We start from the raw sequence: 17,586 nt of genomic DNA on the forward strand, positions 1-17,586 counted from the left end.
TTTTTTAATTTAAATTTGTTATTAATTTCAGTGAAAATTTACAGAGGCTTTGGATTTCCATTTATTGATTGTTGTAGATTTGTCCCCTCCCAAGGCTCCCCCCCACCACACATTACTCTCTTGGAAAAGTAAAAGAAAAGATTATTTCATTATTTTACAAACCCTCCCCTAGGTCCCCTCCATCATGTAGCCATCGCTCTACAATTTTTATGTCTATGCTAATAGAATTTTATTTTTTCTTATTTGTTTTTTGCATGGTTTTGATAATCACAGTTATCATAGGATTATAGAATGAGTTTATGTTATTCCATTGTTTTCTGTGTTCTTTAAGAATTTGAGGAGAGCTGTTGTCAGCTTTCCTCTTAATTCTAAGAATTCTCTGATGAAGTCTTCCAATTTGGGGCTTGTTTTTTATGAATTGTTAACCTTCTTTTGTTTTGTGTCTATTCAAATTAATTTCTCCATCAACTTCCAGCTAATAAAAGGATGGTTATTAAGCCTTTGGGGTTGTTTTAAACCTATTACTTATACTGAAAACACTTCAGCAGTAGCATTCTTATAGATTTTGTTGTTGTTGTTCTTGTTCTTGTTAAGTGCCGTTGAATCGCAGGCGACTCATAGCAATCCTATGAAGGAGAGTCCTCAATGCTTGGGTGTCTTTGTTGTATAATAGATTTAGTTTAAAAAAAAATAGATTTAGTTTAAGTTTTATTAAATACTGCCATATTGTTTTCCATGATGACATTGCCATAGTGTAAGTCTTACAATCCCAGTCTTTTTAAATTTATTTTTGAAGGAAGAGAAAACCTTTTGAAAGGATGATGGAGTTCTCATTATTTTAAACTTTAAAGAAAATGTACTTAAATGGTTCTTTCTTCTGAGAATAAATAAGTGTGGGTCAAAAAGAAAATTAAGAAAATTATAGGCTCTTAATATATTTTGTCTCAATGGAAATTTAAAAATAGTCAGGCCTAGAGAAATTTATTTTAAAGATTTTATTTTTAGGTACTGATTTGTCATTCACTCATTCATCCCTCTTTTAGTCCCAGGTGCTGTTCCTACTGAATCCATCCAAGGAAGTACCTTTGAAGAGAAGATTTTTCTTCAATGGCGAGAACCAACTCAAACATATGGAGTAATCACTTTATATGAGGTACTACATCCATTTATTGTTAATTTATTATCATTTCTTACTATAATTAGGCTATGCATTCTTATAAATACATAATGATGTAATAAAACCTTATAAGGTATGGAAACAAAAACGTATAAAATAAGGTTTTATTATGGATAATTTATAGACATGTATCTACAATGATTTAGAAAGGGATCTCTGGTAGCTTAGTGGTAAGAAGCTGTGCTGCAATCCCAAAGGCATGTGATTCAAATCCACCAGCTGCTCAGAGGAAGAAGGATGGGCAGTCTCCTCTCCTGTGATTGAACTGCCTCTGAAAACATGCCGAAGGGTCAGCTTTGAGTAGGTTCTGCCTAGACAGCGTCCAACAACAAACAACAGATAATATGATAGCATAATATACTTTTATATAAAATAGCTAAGTGTTTTGAAACCTTGATTAGGAAGAAACCACAGAATAATGCCTTACTTCCATCTCATTGTTGTCCGGGTGTGGGGTGGGGGGGGGAGCTGATTCAAGCTGACCCTCCATTGGGTTGTCAGAGACTATCAATCGCACCAGAGGAATTTGCTCCTCTTTCTCCTGAGAAGCAGCTGATTGATTTGAACATCTTACCTTTGCATTGATAGTGCAGCTCCTTACCCATTAGGCTACTAGAGCTCAAAGTCCTTTCTTAGCTAGGAAATATTTTACTCCTGAACTACAAAATAGCACTGATCATACAATTTGCAAAATCATTAAAAATTATCTTGACAGTAACAAAACAATAGAATCTTTTAATGTGTTAATATTAACAAAACATACTTTAGATTTCTGTGGCACAGTTTTGCTACTGAGATACATGATATGGTTGAATTATAGAGAGCACTGATTAACTGTTAAAGGGGAATAGCACCAGCAGTACCAGGGTGACAGTCATCACCACATCTGTGTGAGCATCATTACCCTCTTCCTATTATCATAGAAACAAGCAGGTGCACTGTTAAGGTACCATTTATTTGAATGCAAATTCAACAAAATTTCATGTTAGTAGATTTCTAAAACTCATGGTAGTTCCTCATATGGAACCTGCATTTGAATACCTTTCAGAACTGCCAATAAAACACTAAGCAGATTAAGCTGTCAGAGCAGTAATCAGCAGTAGACTGCCTGGCCCCAGCCCTGGTGGCCTCATAGCTGTTTTCCTTTAGCTTTTGATAGTTGGTATTTAAATGCAAAAGAAAAAAATTAATTGAAAGCAAAATGAAGTAAGATAAAAGAAAAAGTATATTTCAGTTCTAAGTTACTGATGGTGTTTTTAGCTACTTCATTGTATACAGGAAGAGGTGTTATAAAAAAATCCATGGCTCAGCTTATACAGCTAAACTTTATCATCAAATCAACAAGTTAGTATATTTTTTCCTCAGTTATCATTACATTTTAGTTAATATATTTGGCCCCATTATCATGTTTAGGTCTAAGTCTTAGGTATTCTAGATTAAGAACACCAGGAATTTTTACTTAAAAGGATACAGTGTGGCGAGCTCTGGTGGCTTAGTGGCAAGAAGCTGCAACTACAGTCTCAGAGGTATGTGGTTCAAATCCACCAGATGCTCTGCTGGAGAAGGAGGAACAATCTCCTCCTGTACCAGTCAGATCTGATTTGACAGTACACACAAAAAATAATGAAATAAAAGAAATTTTAATAAAAAAAGGATACAGTGTTTGAAACCAAAGTTGAGATACACGTGTTCAGGTATTCTCAAACCCTCAGAAAATAGTACTCAGATTTGTCTTTTTAATCCCAGTGATTATCTAACTTTGTGTAATAAGTTAATTAACTATGAAAGTATTAGGTATAATAATGTAAAAATATAGTTCCTTGATCTCTCCAGCTGACTTCAGCCTCCAGGATCTCTCAGTGGATCCCCATCTAAATGCTGGAACAGTGGGAAGCATGGAAATAGTCCTAAAATGGGGTTACAATTGGATGTGTGCAAAGGGAGAAGCTCAGTTCCTTTTCTGGGCATCAATGTGAAAATTCAGATGTGTGAGTCAAGTTTAAAAGGTTAACTATCAGTTTTCTGATCCCAAAATACACCTCTCTCTTTCCCCTGAGTTTTCAGAGTAAAAAGTGAGGAAGTTCTCAGGTCCCTCCAGGTAAGGGCTGTAGACAGTGTCAGGGGGACACTCTACTAGCACAGACCTGGATGAGTGGCAGCCCATCCCTTGTGGGACTACGGTTGGCATAGATTTGTGGAAGTAGATGGATGACTGACTTGTTCCCTTCTTAGATAGGACACTATCTATTGGTTCAGACAGCATGCTGTAAAAGCCTTAACCTTAGAACAGTATATTCTATCAAGAAATAATTCTTAAATGTAGGTAAAACCTGGGAAGTGATGGTTGAAACGAATTTAGGCAAAGTGTCATCATTGTATACCTATTGAAGGAGATAAGAAAAACTAGATTGACTGTTGCAAACATCATAAATAAATTTGTTATAGGTTCATATTTTTATAAATTTCTCTTTACTTCTTATTGATGATATTCCAAAGTATCAATAATTGAAAGATTCTGACAGTGCCCCACCAGGAGTTGTGGCATTTTGTGACATAAAAACATCTTTTGGTTTTAGTCTTTGACTTTGTCCATACATGTCCCTAATCTCCATCGAGGAAGCTCTCTGGTGGTTCACACCCCCAGCAGTTCTGCAGTAGAAGGATAGGCCATGTATCCTCTCTCAGTTGACAACCTTGGAAACCCTTTGAAAAGTCAGCTTTGTGTGGGTTCCACTCAATGGCAGTAAGAAATCAGGTCACTAACTTTGTGCAGTGAAACCCACAGACTGCCTCACTTCCCTGGGTCACACAAGCTTTCTGCCTTTGAAAGATGCAGTCTTGAAACTGTTATATCACTTTTTTATGGGAAAGCGAGAGACTGCCTTTTTTACCAAACTGTCAAAGAAACATACCTCTAATCTAGCTCATCCTTCAGCTACACAATTATTAGCAAGTGCAAACCAGGCAGTCCTACAGGCTAGCGAGTTCTTTCATAAAGCTTTGCACATACCAGAGTGTGAGTGTGGATGTGGAGATGTGGGTATGCACACAGACTTCCACCCCAGGAGTCTGGTAAAGGGGGCAAAAGACACCAAATAGTTACTAATGACAGTCGTTTTTCTTAGGTGCTGTCCAGTTGAACCCTATCCTGTCCTGTGCCATCCTCACACTTCCTGATGCATTATTTATTGCCCATTGAGACAGTCACTGTGTCAGTCCACCTAGATCACCTTTCTTGGGAATGAGGACAATTATGGACCTCTTCCAATCCATTTAACAGACAACTGTCCTCCAAATTTCTTAACATAGACTGATAAGTGCTTCCAAGGCAGCATCTATTAATTGAAACAAGGCAATTAGTATCCCATCGATTCCTAGGGCCTTATTTTTTGTTCAGTGCCTCAGCTCAGCTTCCATTTCCTCTTTCATTACCATTGGCTCCTGCTCATCTGGTACATCCAGAAATGTTTCAGTGTCAGTCAGTCCTTTCTGGTACAGTAATTCTATGTATACACTCCATTTCTTTTGATGCTTTCTGGGTCATTCAGTATACTGCCCGTAGCATCTTTCAATATTGACACTCAAGGCTTAAATTTATTTTTCAGTTCTTTCAGCTTGAGAAATGGAGAGTTCTTCCCTCCTTTTAATTCTCCAAATCCACCCCTCTGTTCATTCCCTTACAATATTTTGCTTTGTTTTCTCAAGTTGCACTTTGAAATCTTCTGTTCTTTTACTATGACATGTTTTCCCTTTGTTTTGGATTCCTGATGCTCTAATGCAGTTTTCAGAATGACTCCACTTTCTTCATGGATTATATCCTTAAGTATCATCCCACAGTTTATCTGGTCTTCAATAACTGATGTTCAATGCTTCAAATGTATTCTTAACATAATTTTTAAATTCAGTTGGAATAGATTCAGGATCATATTTTGATTCTCTTGAACTTGTTTTCCTTTTCTTCAGCCTCAGTTTGAACTTGTGCATGAAAAATTGAATATCTGACACCCAGTTTGCCCCTGGCCTAATTTTGACTGCTGGCATTGAGCTACTGCTTCTAATTCCTTCCACAAATGTAGTCAGTCTGCTTTCTATGCAGTTCATCAGGTGAGGAACATGTATAAAATTGCCTTTTGTGTCTTTTCAAAAAAATATTTGCAATGAATAAATCAATGAAAATACAAAATTGAGCTATTTAATTTCCAGTCTCATTTTTTTCACCAAGCACATATTTTCCAACTACTATTCTTTCTTCATCATATCCACCTTTTGCATTGAATTCATTAGTTAACATTAATGCATCTTAATTGCATGCTCAGTCAATTTTGGACCGTGAGATTGGGTAAAATTTTTCGATTTCTTCCTCTTTGGTTCTTGATGTAGGAGCATATATTTGAATAATAGTGGTTTCAACGGATCTTCCTTGTGTGCATATGTATCCTATCACAACATTATATTTCAGAATAGAACTTGAAATTAACTTCTTAACTATGAATGCAACTCAATTCTTTTGTTTTTCATTCCTAGAATGATATACCATCTGATTCAAAGTGGTCAAATCTAGTCCATCTCATCTCACTTATGACTTGTTGTTATGTGCCATTCAGTTGCCTGTGACCCGTAGTGACTCTGTGTACAATAACCCTAAACCCTACTATATCCTGTGCCAATCTTATTGTCTCTGATACAGTTACCCCCATTACCCCAGTCACTCAATCAATCCATCTCATTGAGGATCTTCCTCGCCTGCACTGTCCTCTACCCTCTAAACATGACGTCCCACTCCCAGGACTAATCCCGCCTTGGAACATGTCCAGAGTATGTCAGATGAAGCATCAGAATCCTTGCTTTCAAGGAGCAGCCTGGATTCACCCTCTCCAGGATGAACTTGTTTGTCCTAGCAGTCCATGGTATATTCAGCATTCTTCTCCAGCACCACAGCTCAAAGGCGTCAGTTCTCCTTCTATCATCCCTAGTCATTGTCTAGCTTTCTGATGCATAGCAAGTATTTGCAAAGACCATAGCCTGGATCAGGTGTACCTTAGACTCCAGAATGACATCATTGCTCTTCAGTACTTTGGAGAGGTCTCTGGCACCAGACTTTCCCGTTGCAATTCGTCTTTTTAATTTCCTGGATGCTGGTGCCAAGAGTGTTGATTGTAGAGTCCAACAAACTGAAGCTGTCAACAGTATCAATCTCTTCACAATCTATCATTATGCTTCCAACTGACTCAGTGGTGAGAATCTTTGTTTTCTTGATGTTGAGCTTCAATCCATATTGAAGGCTGCAGTCCTTGACCCTCTGCAGCAAGTGCTTCAGGTCCTCCTCAGTTTCAGCAAGCAGGGTTGTGTCATCTGCATAAAAGTGAAATAGAAGATAAGAATATTGATACACTGTTGTGTTGTTATGTGCCGTCGAGTCGCCTGTGACTCATAGCGACCCTATGTACAACAGCCCTAAACTCCGCTCTGTCCTGTGCCAATCGTACTGTCTCTGACACTCCCATCCCAATTAACCCAGTCACTGAATCAATCTACCTCATAGAGGGCCTTCCTCTCCTGCGACGTCCCTCCACCCTCCCAAGCATGATGTCCCTCTCTAAGGACCGGTCTCTCCTCACAACATGTCCAAAGTATGTTAGACGGAGCCTCAGAATCCTTGCCTCCAAGGAGCCACCAGGTTTAACCCTCTCCAGGACAAATCTGTTTGTTTTCCTAGCAGTCCATGGTATTCTCAATACTCTTCTCCAGCACCACAGCTCAAAGGCATCAATTCTCCTTCTATCCTCCTTGGTCATTGTCCAACTCTCTGATGAATAACAGGTGATTGCGAAGACCATGGCCTGTATCAGACGCACCTTAGTCTCCAGAGAGACACCACTGCTCTTCAGCACTTTGGAGAGGTCCCTAACAGCAGACTTTCCCATGACAATGCGCCTTTTAATTTCCTGGCTGCTGGTGCCAAAACTGTTGACTATGGAGCCAAGCAAACTAAAGCTGTGTACAATCTCAATCTCTTCACCATCCATCCTGATGCTGCCAATTGGTCCAGTGGTGAGAATCTTTGTCTTCTTGACATTGAGCCTCAATCCATATTGTAGGCTGCAGTCCTTGACACTCTGCAGCAGGCGCTTCAGGTTCTCCTCAATTTCAGCAAGCAGGGTTGTGTCATCCGCATAACGCAGGTTGTTGATAAATCATCCACCAATCTTGACCCCACATTTCTCCTCATAGAGCCCAGCCTCCCGGATAATCTGTTCTGCATATAGGTTGAAAAGGTATGGAGATAGGATGCATCCCTGGCGTACGCCCTTACCAATTTTGAACCGTGCAGTGTTCCCTTGCTCTTTTCTGACGACTGCCTCCTGGTCCAAGTATAAGTTTCGCATTAGAACGAGTATATCAATATTTGTGCATTCTGTTTCACTTTTTACAATTTCTAGTTCTCCAACATTCAAGCTATCTACATTGCATGTTCCAATTATGAAAGGATATTTGCCGTTATTTTTCTTCCTTTCAACTGACTTCCAATCTGGGCTATCCACAACCACTGTCACTGACTTCCAATCTGGGCTTTACTACTGACTATCCACATTTAATCATAGTAGGATCTGAATAGAGAGTAAGATATCACTACTCAGAAAATGAAACTACATGAAACATACCAATTTCTATGAGATGTTAAAGTCATGATTTCACAGTATTCTGTATAACTTAACACCCAATTAATTTGTAAGGATAGTGTCAAGAAGGCAATCAGCAGATCTAGTGACTGTTTACCAGATTTTGTAACACAATTTGAACTTTGTCTTAAAAGATTGTATTGTGAGGTGCCGTAGAGTTAAAAACTCCTAGAAACCCTAGGGACAACTGATCTGAATCATGTCATATTATACGCTATCCCCATCATCTAAACATATGCTCAAGACCAATCAGCTTATTGAAGATCTTACTCTCTTTCTCTGAGCCTCTAACTTTCCCAGACAGAGGTTTATTTCCAAGGACTAGACGTGTCACCATCTTTGCCTCTAAGGAGCACCCTGATTGTTCTTAAGTCTCTCCAGGAGAGACTTACTTGTTCTTTTGACAGTCCATGGACTATCCAGTATTTTAACACCCAACTCAAAGCCACTAATTCCTCTGTCATCCATATCAATTGTCCACATTTCAGATACATAATAGATGGGGCAGTATATTTTTCTCCTAATCTTACAACCTCTCTCAGTAACACCTTTTAAATGATTTTATTCTTAAAATGTTGTCTTTCTCTTTCTCTTTTGTTTGTGTGACAGCTCTATATTGTTTCCCCCTTGTTTTCCTGGCTGTTTTGCTAACTTTGTCTCTGTTATTTAATATCCATGCTACTCAGGAGTTGGTACCAAACCACTTTCTGTTGTCACAACACTCTTTCTGAGTGATTTCATCCTTTCCTGAAGCCACAATATTCATCCAGTGCTAGTCATTTAAATCTGTATTTTCTTCCAATCTTTTCTCAAATTCCAGATTTAACTCATATATACTCCCTCAACTTAGTTGTTAGAAGTATCTCAAGGTTGATATGTCCACAGTTGAATTTTTAATATCTTCTCTTTCATTCAGAATATCTCATTTCAGCTATTGGAGCTATTTTTTTTTCTCTAGCCAAAAAAGCAAGCATAGACTCTGCCCTTGGTTCATCTGTTTTCCTTTTCTCCACATACAGTACAACACCAAGTTTTTTCCAATATGACTTCAAATTGCACCAGCTGTCGTTACTGTTTCTCTCTTCAATCAGTCCACACCACCTTCTCACCTCTATCACAACACTAGGTACTGGCCTCACGTAATGCTTCATATCCCTCTTCTATGACCTCCATTCCCCACAGCTGGAGACGTTTGTTACAGGAACATCTAAGTGATCTTAGATGTTAGTTGTTATTGTTGCTGTTATGTGTCATTAAATTGTCTGCAATCTTAGCGACACTGCACAACAGCTCTGAACCCTGCTTTATCCTGAGCCACTCTCACTGCCCCTGACACACCTACCCCATTATCTCAGTTATTGCGTCAATCCATCCATCCAGAGTCTTCCCCTCTTGCACTGTCCCTATACCCTTCCAACTATGATGTCCTTCACCAAGGAGTGATCCCTCCTAGAAATATGCCAAAAGTATGGGAGATGGAGCTTCAAAATATTACCGTCTAAGGAGCCAAAATATGACTTTGATTTCATACCACCTGAATTTCAGCATCATCTCAGGAACAGGATTGAGGCCTTGAACACTAATGAACGAAGACCAGATGAGTTGTGGGAGGATGTCAAAGGTATCATCCAGGAAGACTGCAAACAGTCATTACAAAGACAGAAGAGGAAGAAAAGACCAAAATGGATGTCAGAAGAGACTCTGAAGATTGCACTGGAGCGTAGACAATCTAAAGCATAAGGAAGAATTCAAGATATTAAAGAGCTGAACAGAAGATTCCAAAAGGCAGCTCGAAATGATAAAGCAAAATACTACAATGAAATGTGTGAAGAGCTAGAGTCAGACAATCAAAAGGGCCGGACTCGCTCAGCATTTCTTAAGCTCAAGGAACTGAAGAACAAATTCAAACCTGGAGTTGCTCTAATCAAGGATGCTTTGGGCAGAATATTAAATGATCCAGGAAGTATTAAAAGAAGATGGAAGGAATATACTGAGTCATTATATAGAAAGGAATTGGCAGATACAGAAAAATTTAATGAAATAACATATGAGCAAGAGCCTGTGGTGAGGAATGAAGAAGTTCAAGCTGCTTTGAAGGAAATAGCAAAAAATAAGGCCCCAGGAATAGATGGTATACCAATTGAAGTATTTTAGATAACTGATGTTGCCCTGGATGTGCTCACCAAGTTGTGCCAAGAAATCTGGAGAACAACCACTTGGCCAACTGACTGGAAGAGATCTATATTTGTTCCCATTCCAAAGAAAGTTGACCCAACTGAGTGTGGAAACTACATAACAGTGATTGATTTCATATGCAAGCAAGATTCTACTGAAGATTATCCAAAAACGATTAGAACAGCACATCAGCAGAGAATTGTCGGAAGTCCAGGCTGGGTTTAGAAGGGGTCGTGGTAGTAGGGATATTGTTGCTAATGTTAGATGGATCTTAGCTGAAAGCAGGGAATACCAGAAGAATGTCTATCTGTGTTTCACTGATTATGCAAAGGCATTTGACTGTGTGGATCATAACAAACTTTGGCTGACTCTGAGAAGAATGGGAATCCCAGAACATTTAATTGTGCTAGTGCGAAACCTATACTTGGACCAAGAAGCAGTAGGCAGAACAGAGCAGGGTAACACTGCGTGGTTCAAAATAGGGAAGTGTGTACGCCAGAGGTGCATCCTTTCTCCATACCTTTTCAACATGTATGCAAAGCAGAATATCTGAGAGGCTGGGCTCTATGAGGAGAATTGTGGCATCAGGATTGGTGGAAGATCTATTAACAATCTGCATTATGCAGATGACACAACCCTGCTTGCTGAAACTAGAAGGACCTCGTGCACTTGCTGCGAAGGGTCAAGGACTGCAGCTTTCAGTATGGACTGAGACTCAATGTCAAGAAGACAAAGATTCTCACCAGTAGACCAATTGGCAGCATCAGGATGGATGGCGAAGAGATTGAGATTGTTCACCGCTTCAGTTTGCTTGGTTACACAGTCAACACTCTTGGCACCAGCAGTCAGGAAATCAAAAAGTGTATCACGATGGGAAAGTCTGTTGTTAGGGACGTCTCTAAAGTGCTCAGGAGCAACGGTGTCTCTCTGGAGACTAAGGTGTGCCTGATACAGGCCATGGTCTTTGCAATCACTTGTTATGCATCAGAGAGCTGGACAATGACGAGGAAGGACAGAAGGAGAGTGGATGCTTTTGAGTTGTGGTACTGAATGTACCATGGACTGCCAGGAAAACCAACGGATTCATCTTGGAGAGGATTAAACCAAGCTACTCCTTGGAGGCAAGGATTCTGGGGCTTCGTCTGACATACTTTGGACATGTTTTCAGGAGGGACTGGTCCTTGGAGAGGGACATCATGCTTGGGAGGGTGGAGGGACAGTGCAGGAGTGGAAGACCCTCTATGAGATGGATTGATTCAATGACTGGGGTAATCGGGATGGGTGTGTCAGAGGCAGTGCGATTGGCACAGGATAGAGCAGGGTTTAGGGCTGTTGTGCAGAGGGTCACTATGAATCGCATACGACTCAACGGCACATAACAACAACAACAACAAGGAGCAATGTGCTTTCACACTCTCTAAGAAAATATTGGCAGTGAAAACTAGGCCAGGGGTGATCTGTGGGTCAGCCCATCAATAACTGATGCACAACTTCAAATTGAGGCTGAAGAAAATGGAAATAAGTTAGTAAGAACCAATATATGATCTGGAATCTATTCCATCTGAATTTCAAGATCATCTTAGGACTAGGTTTGAGGCATTAAATTCCAAATGATCAAAGGCCAGATATATTGTGGGATGATATCAAGGACATCATTCATAAAGAAACCAAAAGCAAAGACAGGAGAAAGAATTAATGTCAGAAGATACTTTGAAAATTGCACTAGAAAATGAAGAAGCCAAAATAAAGGGGAAACATGACAAATTAAAAGAGCTAAACAGAAGATTTTGAAGGGCAGCTGAAGAATACAAAGTAATACTCGAATGTGTAGAGAGCTGAAATTGGAGATAAAAAAGAATGGCTCTGCATTTCTCAAGCTTAGAGAACTGAAAAACAAATTTAAACCTCTAGTTGCAATATTGAAAATTCTATGGGCAGTTTACTGAGTGACACAGAAAGCATCAAAAGAAAATGGAAGGAATACACAGAATTACTATACCAAAAACAGCTGTTTCACACTGAAAAATTTCAGGACATACCATATGAGCAGGCGGCACTGGTAATGAAGGAGGAAGCAGAAGCTGCATTGAAAGCATTGGCAAAAAGTAAGACTCCTGCAATTGATGTGATACCAATTGCCTTGTTTCAATTAACAGATGCATCCTTAGATGCACTCGCTGGTGTATGCCAGGAAACTTGGAGGACAGATGTCTGACCAGTGGATTGGAAAAGGTCTTTGTTTGTTCCCATTCCCAAGAATAATGATCAAACAGAATGTGGAAACTACAGGAAAAAATATCATTAATATCACATGCAAGCAAAATACTGCTGAACATCATTTGAAAATGGCTAGTACATAGATAGGAAACTTCCAGGAGTTCAAACGGGATTTAGAAGAGGCCGTGGCACAAGGGGTATTATTGCTGATGTCAGATGAATCCTGGCTGAAAGTAGAGAATGTCTATTTATGCTTTATTAAAGCAATAAAGACATTAAAGAAGAATGTCTATTTATGCTTTATTGACTGTGCAAAGACATTTGACTGTGTGGCTAATATTGAGAAGAATGAGAGTCTCAGAGCACTTAATTCTGCTCATGTGAAACTTATACCTGGACTGGCTATTGTGTGAACAGAATAGGGAAACACTGCATGGTATAAAATTAGGAAGGGAACAATGTGTTAGGCTTGTATTCTCTCTCCATGCCTATTCAATCTGTATGATGGACCAATTATTCAAAAAGTTGGACTCTGTAAAGAGGAACGTGGTGTTAGGATCAGAGTGAGACTGTCAATAACCTGTGTTATGCAGATGACACAAACTTGCTTGCTGAAATTTTGGAGGACTTAAAGCTTTTGCTGCCGAAGATCAAGGAATGTAGCCTTCAATATAGAATGCATCTCAATGTCAAGAAAACAGAGATTCATACCACTGTACAGATAAAGCAACATCATGGTATACAGAGAAGAAATTGAAACTGTCAACAACTTCATCTCACTTGGATCCACAATTAACACTCTTGGTACCAGTAGTCTGAAAATAGGAGACGTATTGCATTTGGAAAGTCTGCAATTATGGGCCTCTGCAAATTACTGAGGAGTCATGATGTCAGTTTGAGGACTACGATGCATCTGATTCAGGCCATGGTTTTTCTGATTAATTGGTATGCATCTGAGAGCTGGACAGTAAATTGGGATGACAGAATAAGAATCAATGCCTCTGACTGGTGTTGGAGAAGAGCACTAAAAATCTCATAGACAGCAAAAAGCGGGGGGAAAACCCAACAACAAAAAAATGCACCATAAAACAACAAATAAATATGTCCTGGAGAAGTTGTAGCCGGAGTGCTCTTTGGAGGCAAAGATGATGAGGCTTTTCCTCACATACTTTGGGCATGTTGCTCAGAGGGGCTGTTTCTTGGAGAGGGACATGATGCTTGGTCGGCACAGGAGAAGACGACTCTGAATGAGGTGGATTGACGTGGTGACTGCCACAATGGGCTCTGGCTTGTCAGGAAATGTAAAGATGGCACAGGACAGGATGGGGTTCAGATATGCTGTTCATAACATCACTATGAGTCATACTCAACTCGAAGGCACCTTACGGCATAACAGTCCATACTTGTGTGTCTCCCCACTTCCACCGTAACCCAATCCAAACTCAAATCTATCTAATGACAGGCCCATTAGTGTTAGTATTCGATAATAATTTTCATTTAATTAATCAAACTAAATGGAGAAGGGAAAGAGATCAGTCAGGTGCCCAGCTGGTGAAAATTTGTGAGCAAGCATCATGTCAGGAAAATCCATTTGTGTTTATGAGGACAGTGAATCTATTTTCCCTGACTGGACCAGAGGTAAGGATCAGAAGTCGATTTAGAGAAGATAATGAAAACAAATTTTAAGCACAAAGCTAAGATGTTTGACCTTGTTCTGTGTTAATTTATATCTCCCTGGAGCTCTGGTGGCTTAGTGATAAGGAATTGTGCTGCTAACCCACAAGCCCACAGGTTCAAATCCACCAGCTTCATGACAAGAAAAAGGTGGACATTCTCCTGCCATGAGATTTACTGCCTCTGAAAACCCACTGAAGGGTCAACTGGTATTGGTTCTAACTCATTAGTAAGTAACAACGCAACAGATATCTGGTGGCATAATCTGTAAAGAATTGAGCATCTCACACTCGTTTGTTCAAATCCACCAGTCATTCCATGAGGAAGGTGGACGATTTCCTCTCTTGTAGTTGAGTCTTGGAAATCCACTGGATGATCAGCTATGAATGAATTGAAACCACTCAGTAAGTAAAATAATAAAACAAATTACAATTCGTTGGTAATTTTGATTAGAGAAAAGAGGAAAAGTTAAGAAAGAAATAATAGCTTGATGACTTTGAAAGACAAGCAGAATGGTGGCAAAAGAGAGTCAAAAGGAAGGGACATTTACAGAAAAATGTTCGGGAAGAATTGCAGGAACCAGTGAAGGACTAAGCACAGCATACCAGGACTGCAGGGATAAAAAATTAACTGGAGATCAGAGAATTTTAGCCAGAAAGAGAAAATGGTAAGGTGACCTGGTTGATCTAGTAAACAGTTAAGTTTTATCTACATTAAATTAGGAGTGTGGTGGTGTTCGCTTCATTGGATTTCACCCCTGGTGATTTTACATACAACAAAGAGTGAAACGTCTGATCCTACACTGTCTTCATGGAGAAAGGCTGTGTGTCAGTCCCTTTCATGGAGGATACCCTTCTCCAAGTACTGGTCCCTCCTGGCCACATGCCAAAAGTATGTGAGATAGAGTTTCAGAATCCTTGCCTCCAAAGATCAACTTGGTTTCACCCTCTCTAGAACAGACCTGTTCTTCTTGTCTTGTCATTCTTATTCATTGTCCAGCTCACTGATGCATAGCAAGTAATTGTGAAGGCCATGCCCAGGATCAGATGCACTTTAATCTCTAGACATCTTTGCTCTTCAGCACTCTGCAGAGGTCCCTGACAGCAGATTTCCCAATGCAGTTTGTCTTTTGATTTCCTGACTATTGGTGCCAGAAGTGCTGACTGTGGAATCAAGCAAGATGAAATTGCTAACAATCTCAATCTCTTCTCCATCTATCATGATGCTGCCAGTTGGACCAGTGGTGAGAATCTCTGTCTTCTTGATATTGAGCTTCAATCCATACTGAAGACTACTATCCTTTTCAGAGCCTTTTTAGTTTTGGCAAGCAAGGTTGTGTCATCTACATAACACAGGTTTTTTTTATTAATCTTCCTCTGGTCCTGATGCCATATTCTTCATCATAAGGTCTAGCCTCCTAAATTAACTATTCCACACTGATTTTGCAGTGTTTCCTTGCTCTGTTCTGATGACTGCTTTCTGGTTTCTAATGAGCAAAAGCAAGTGTTCTAGGATCCCCATTCTTCTCCAGGTTAGCCACAATTTCCTGTGATCCACACAGTCAAAGAAAGACCTTTGCATAGTCAAGGAAATACAGATAGCCATTCCTCTAGTACTCTTTGCTTTCATCTAGGAGCCATCTGATATTGGCTATATATCCCTAGTGCCACGGTCTCTTCTAAACTCACTTTGTAATTCCAGTAGTTCTCTGTCAGTACTGTCCCAGTTGGTTTTGGATAATCCTCAGTAAGATTTTGCCTGTATGTTCTATAAGTGATATTATTTTATAATTTCCACTCTTTAGGATCACTTTTTTTGGAAAGGGAGTAAGTATGGTTCTCTTCTAGTCAGTTGGCTGGGTAATTTTCCTCTACATTTCTGGGTACAACCTGATGAGCATGTCCAGGGCAGTATCTGTTTGTTGAAATATGTCAGTTGCTATTCCATAAATTCTTTGGGCCTTGTTGGGGGTTTTTTTCCAATTCCTTTAGAGCAGCTTGAACTTCTTCCTTCATCACTCTTGTCCCTTTACTGTATGTTGTTTCATGAGATTCTTCTTCTGTGTCATCCAGTTCTTTTTGGTACAGTGACTTTGTGTAATCCTTCCATCTTTTTTTTTTTCTAACATAATGCTCTTTTTTTTATTGGGATTCATATAATTATTCACGTACATTATTTTTTTTTCTTTCGCGTACATAGTGGCTTGTGTGTGTGTGTATTTCAACTTTCCTTCATTAACAATATTTTCCTATAATCATTCATATACATTTTGTTTTATCATATTAATCACCATTGGACTGTGCCCACCATTACCTGGTTCTTTCTGATCCCCACTAGATCATTCCAATTCCCTTTACCCCCACTCTCTACTCATCAAAAATATGACCCTGTGATTTGTCCCCATCCATTCCACCGTTGGTCCCCACACATGTTTTACTAGTTATCCTTCTCTTTTTATAATAATGTTCTTATGTAGTATCTGTCCTTGTAAGACTGAGTTATTTCACTCAGCTTCAATGCTCACCATCCAGTCTCTTTCAAGTTAGGTAGTAATTTTCAAAATTGTTGTTTGTGAGTGCTGTGTAGTATTCCATCCATCTTCTTTAGATGCTTCTTGGGTCATTCAATATTCTGTGTATAATATCTTTAGGTATTGCAACTCAAGGCTTAAAAAACCTGTGCATATTTTACCCTATCTTTGGCCTTGTTTTATTTATACCTGCACCATTTATCAACCACCATCATTATCTGATATTTTTCATTTACCAAATTAGTAAAAATCTAGACTCTGATTACGTTTATATATACATCTGACAGTAATGAGCACTGAGAAGTGAGGCTGAAGGAAGGCTAGATTTGAGCATCTGTAGTATAGGGCAGCAATGCTGAACCCTCATCCTCAGAGTTTTGACAGTTATCTTGTGATGTAATTTGGCAGTTTGTGGAATGGCATAATTTGGCAGTTGCTGTAAGAACCTGTCAAGTGAGCTCCAAAGCGTAATTCCCTTATATACAGCTATAAAAAAAATTAAGCAGTTGTGTTATGATGAAATTGTTCAGCTGTGTAATGGTGCCACTTGATATAATCATCTTTCATTTTGTGATCTGCTGTGATCATTCTTTGTTTTTTTGCATGAAATAACCTGGTCATTGAAAATTTACCACATCTCTAAGTGGACTAGGTGTACACAACTTTATCTTCACTGTAAGATTGTTAGCTCTTTCAAGGTTTTGTAGTTGTTGTTATGTGCCATCGAGTTGCTTGCGACTCATAGCGACCCTAAATGCTTTTCTATCCTGTGCCAACCTAGCCATCTCAAACGCACTTATTTCCACCGCTCCAGTCACAGAATCGATCCATCTCATCAAAGGTCTTCCTCTCCCTCGCCGCCCTTCCACTCTGCTAACATGATGTCTCTCTCCAAGGACCAGTCCCTCCTTTAAACATGCCCAAAATATGTCAGATAAAGCTTCAGAATCCTTGACTCCAGGGAACACTCTGGCTTTACCCTCTCCAGGACAAACTTGTTTGTTCTCCTAGCAGTCCATGGTATATTCAACACTCGTCTCCAGCACCATAGCTCAAAGGCATCAATCCTCCTTCTATCAACCCTATTCACTGTCCAACTCTCTGATGCATAGCACATAATTGCAAAGACTATA

General features: G+C 39.5%; 1 protein-coding gene across 2 annotated transcripts in view; it reads left to right on the forward strand.

Annotated features, from left to right (window-relative positions):
* PTPRM (protein tyrosine phosphatase, receptor type, M) overlaps positions 1–17,586 on the forward strand; it is a 921,068-nt gene that overhangs the window by 432,390 nt on the left and 471,092 nt on the right. For both annotated transcript variants that reach the window (XM_006891412.1, XM_006891411.1), the window contains exon 8: positions 1,044–1,153. In XM_006891412.1, coding sequence (XP_006891474.1) covers positions 1,044–1,153 — 110 coding nt within the window. The remainder of the gene's footprint in view (positions 1–1,043; positions 1,154–17,586) is intronic.

This window comes from Elephantulus edwardii, unplaced genomic scaffold (assembly GCF_000299155.1).
Source record: "Elephantulus edwardii isolate Elephantulus edwardi_28Jun2011 unplaced genomic scaffold, EleEdw1.0 scaffold00097, whole genome shotgun sequence".
Taxonomy (NCBI): domain Eukaryota; kingdom Metazoa; phylum Chordata; class Mammalia; order Macroscelidea; family Macroscelididae; genus Elephantulus; species Elephantulus edwardii.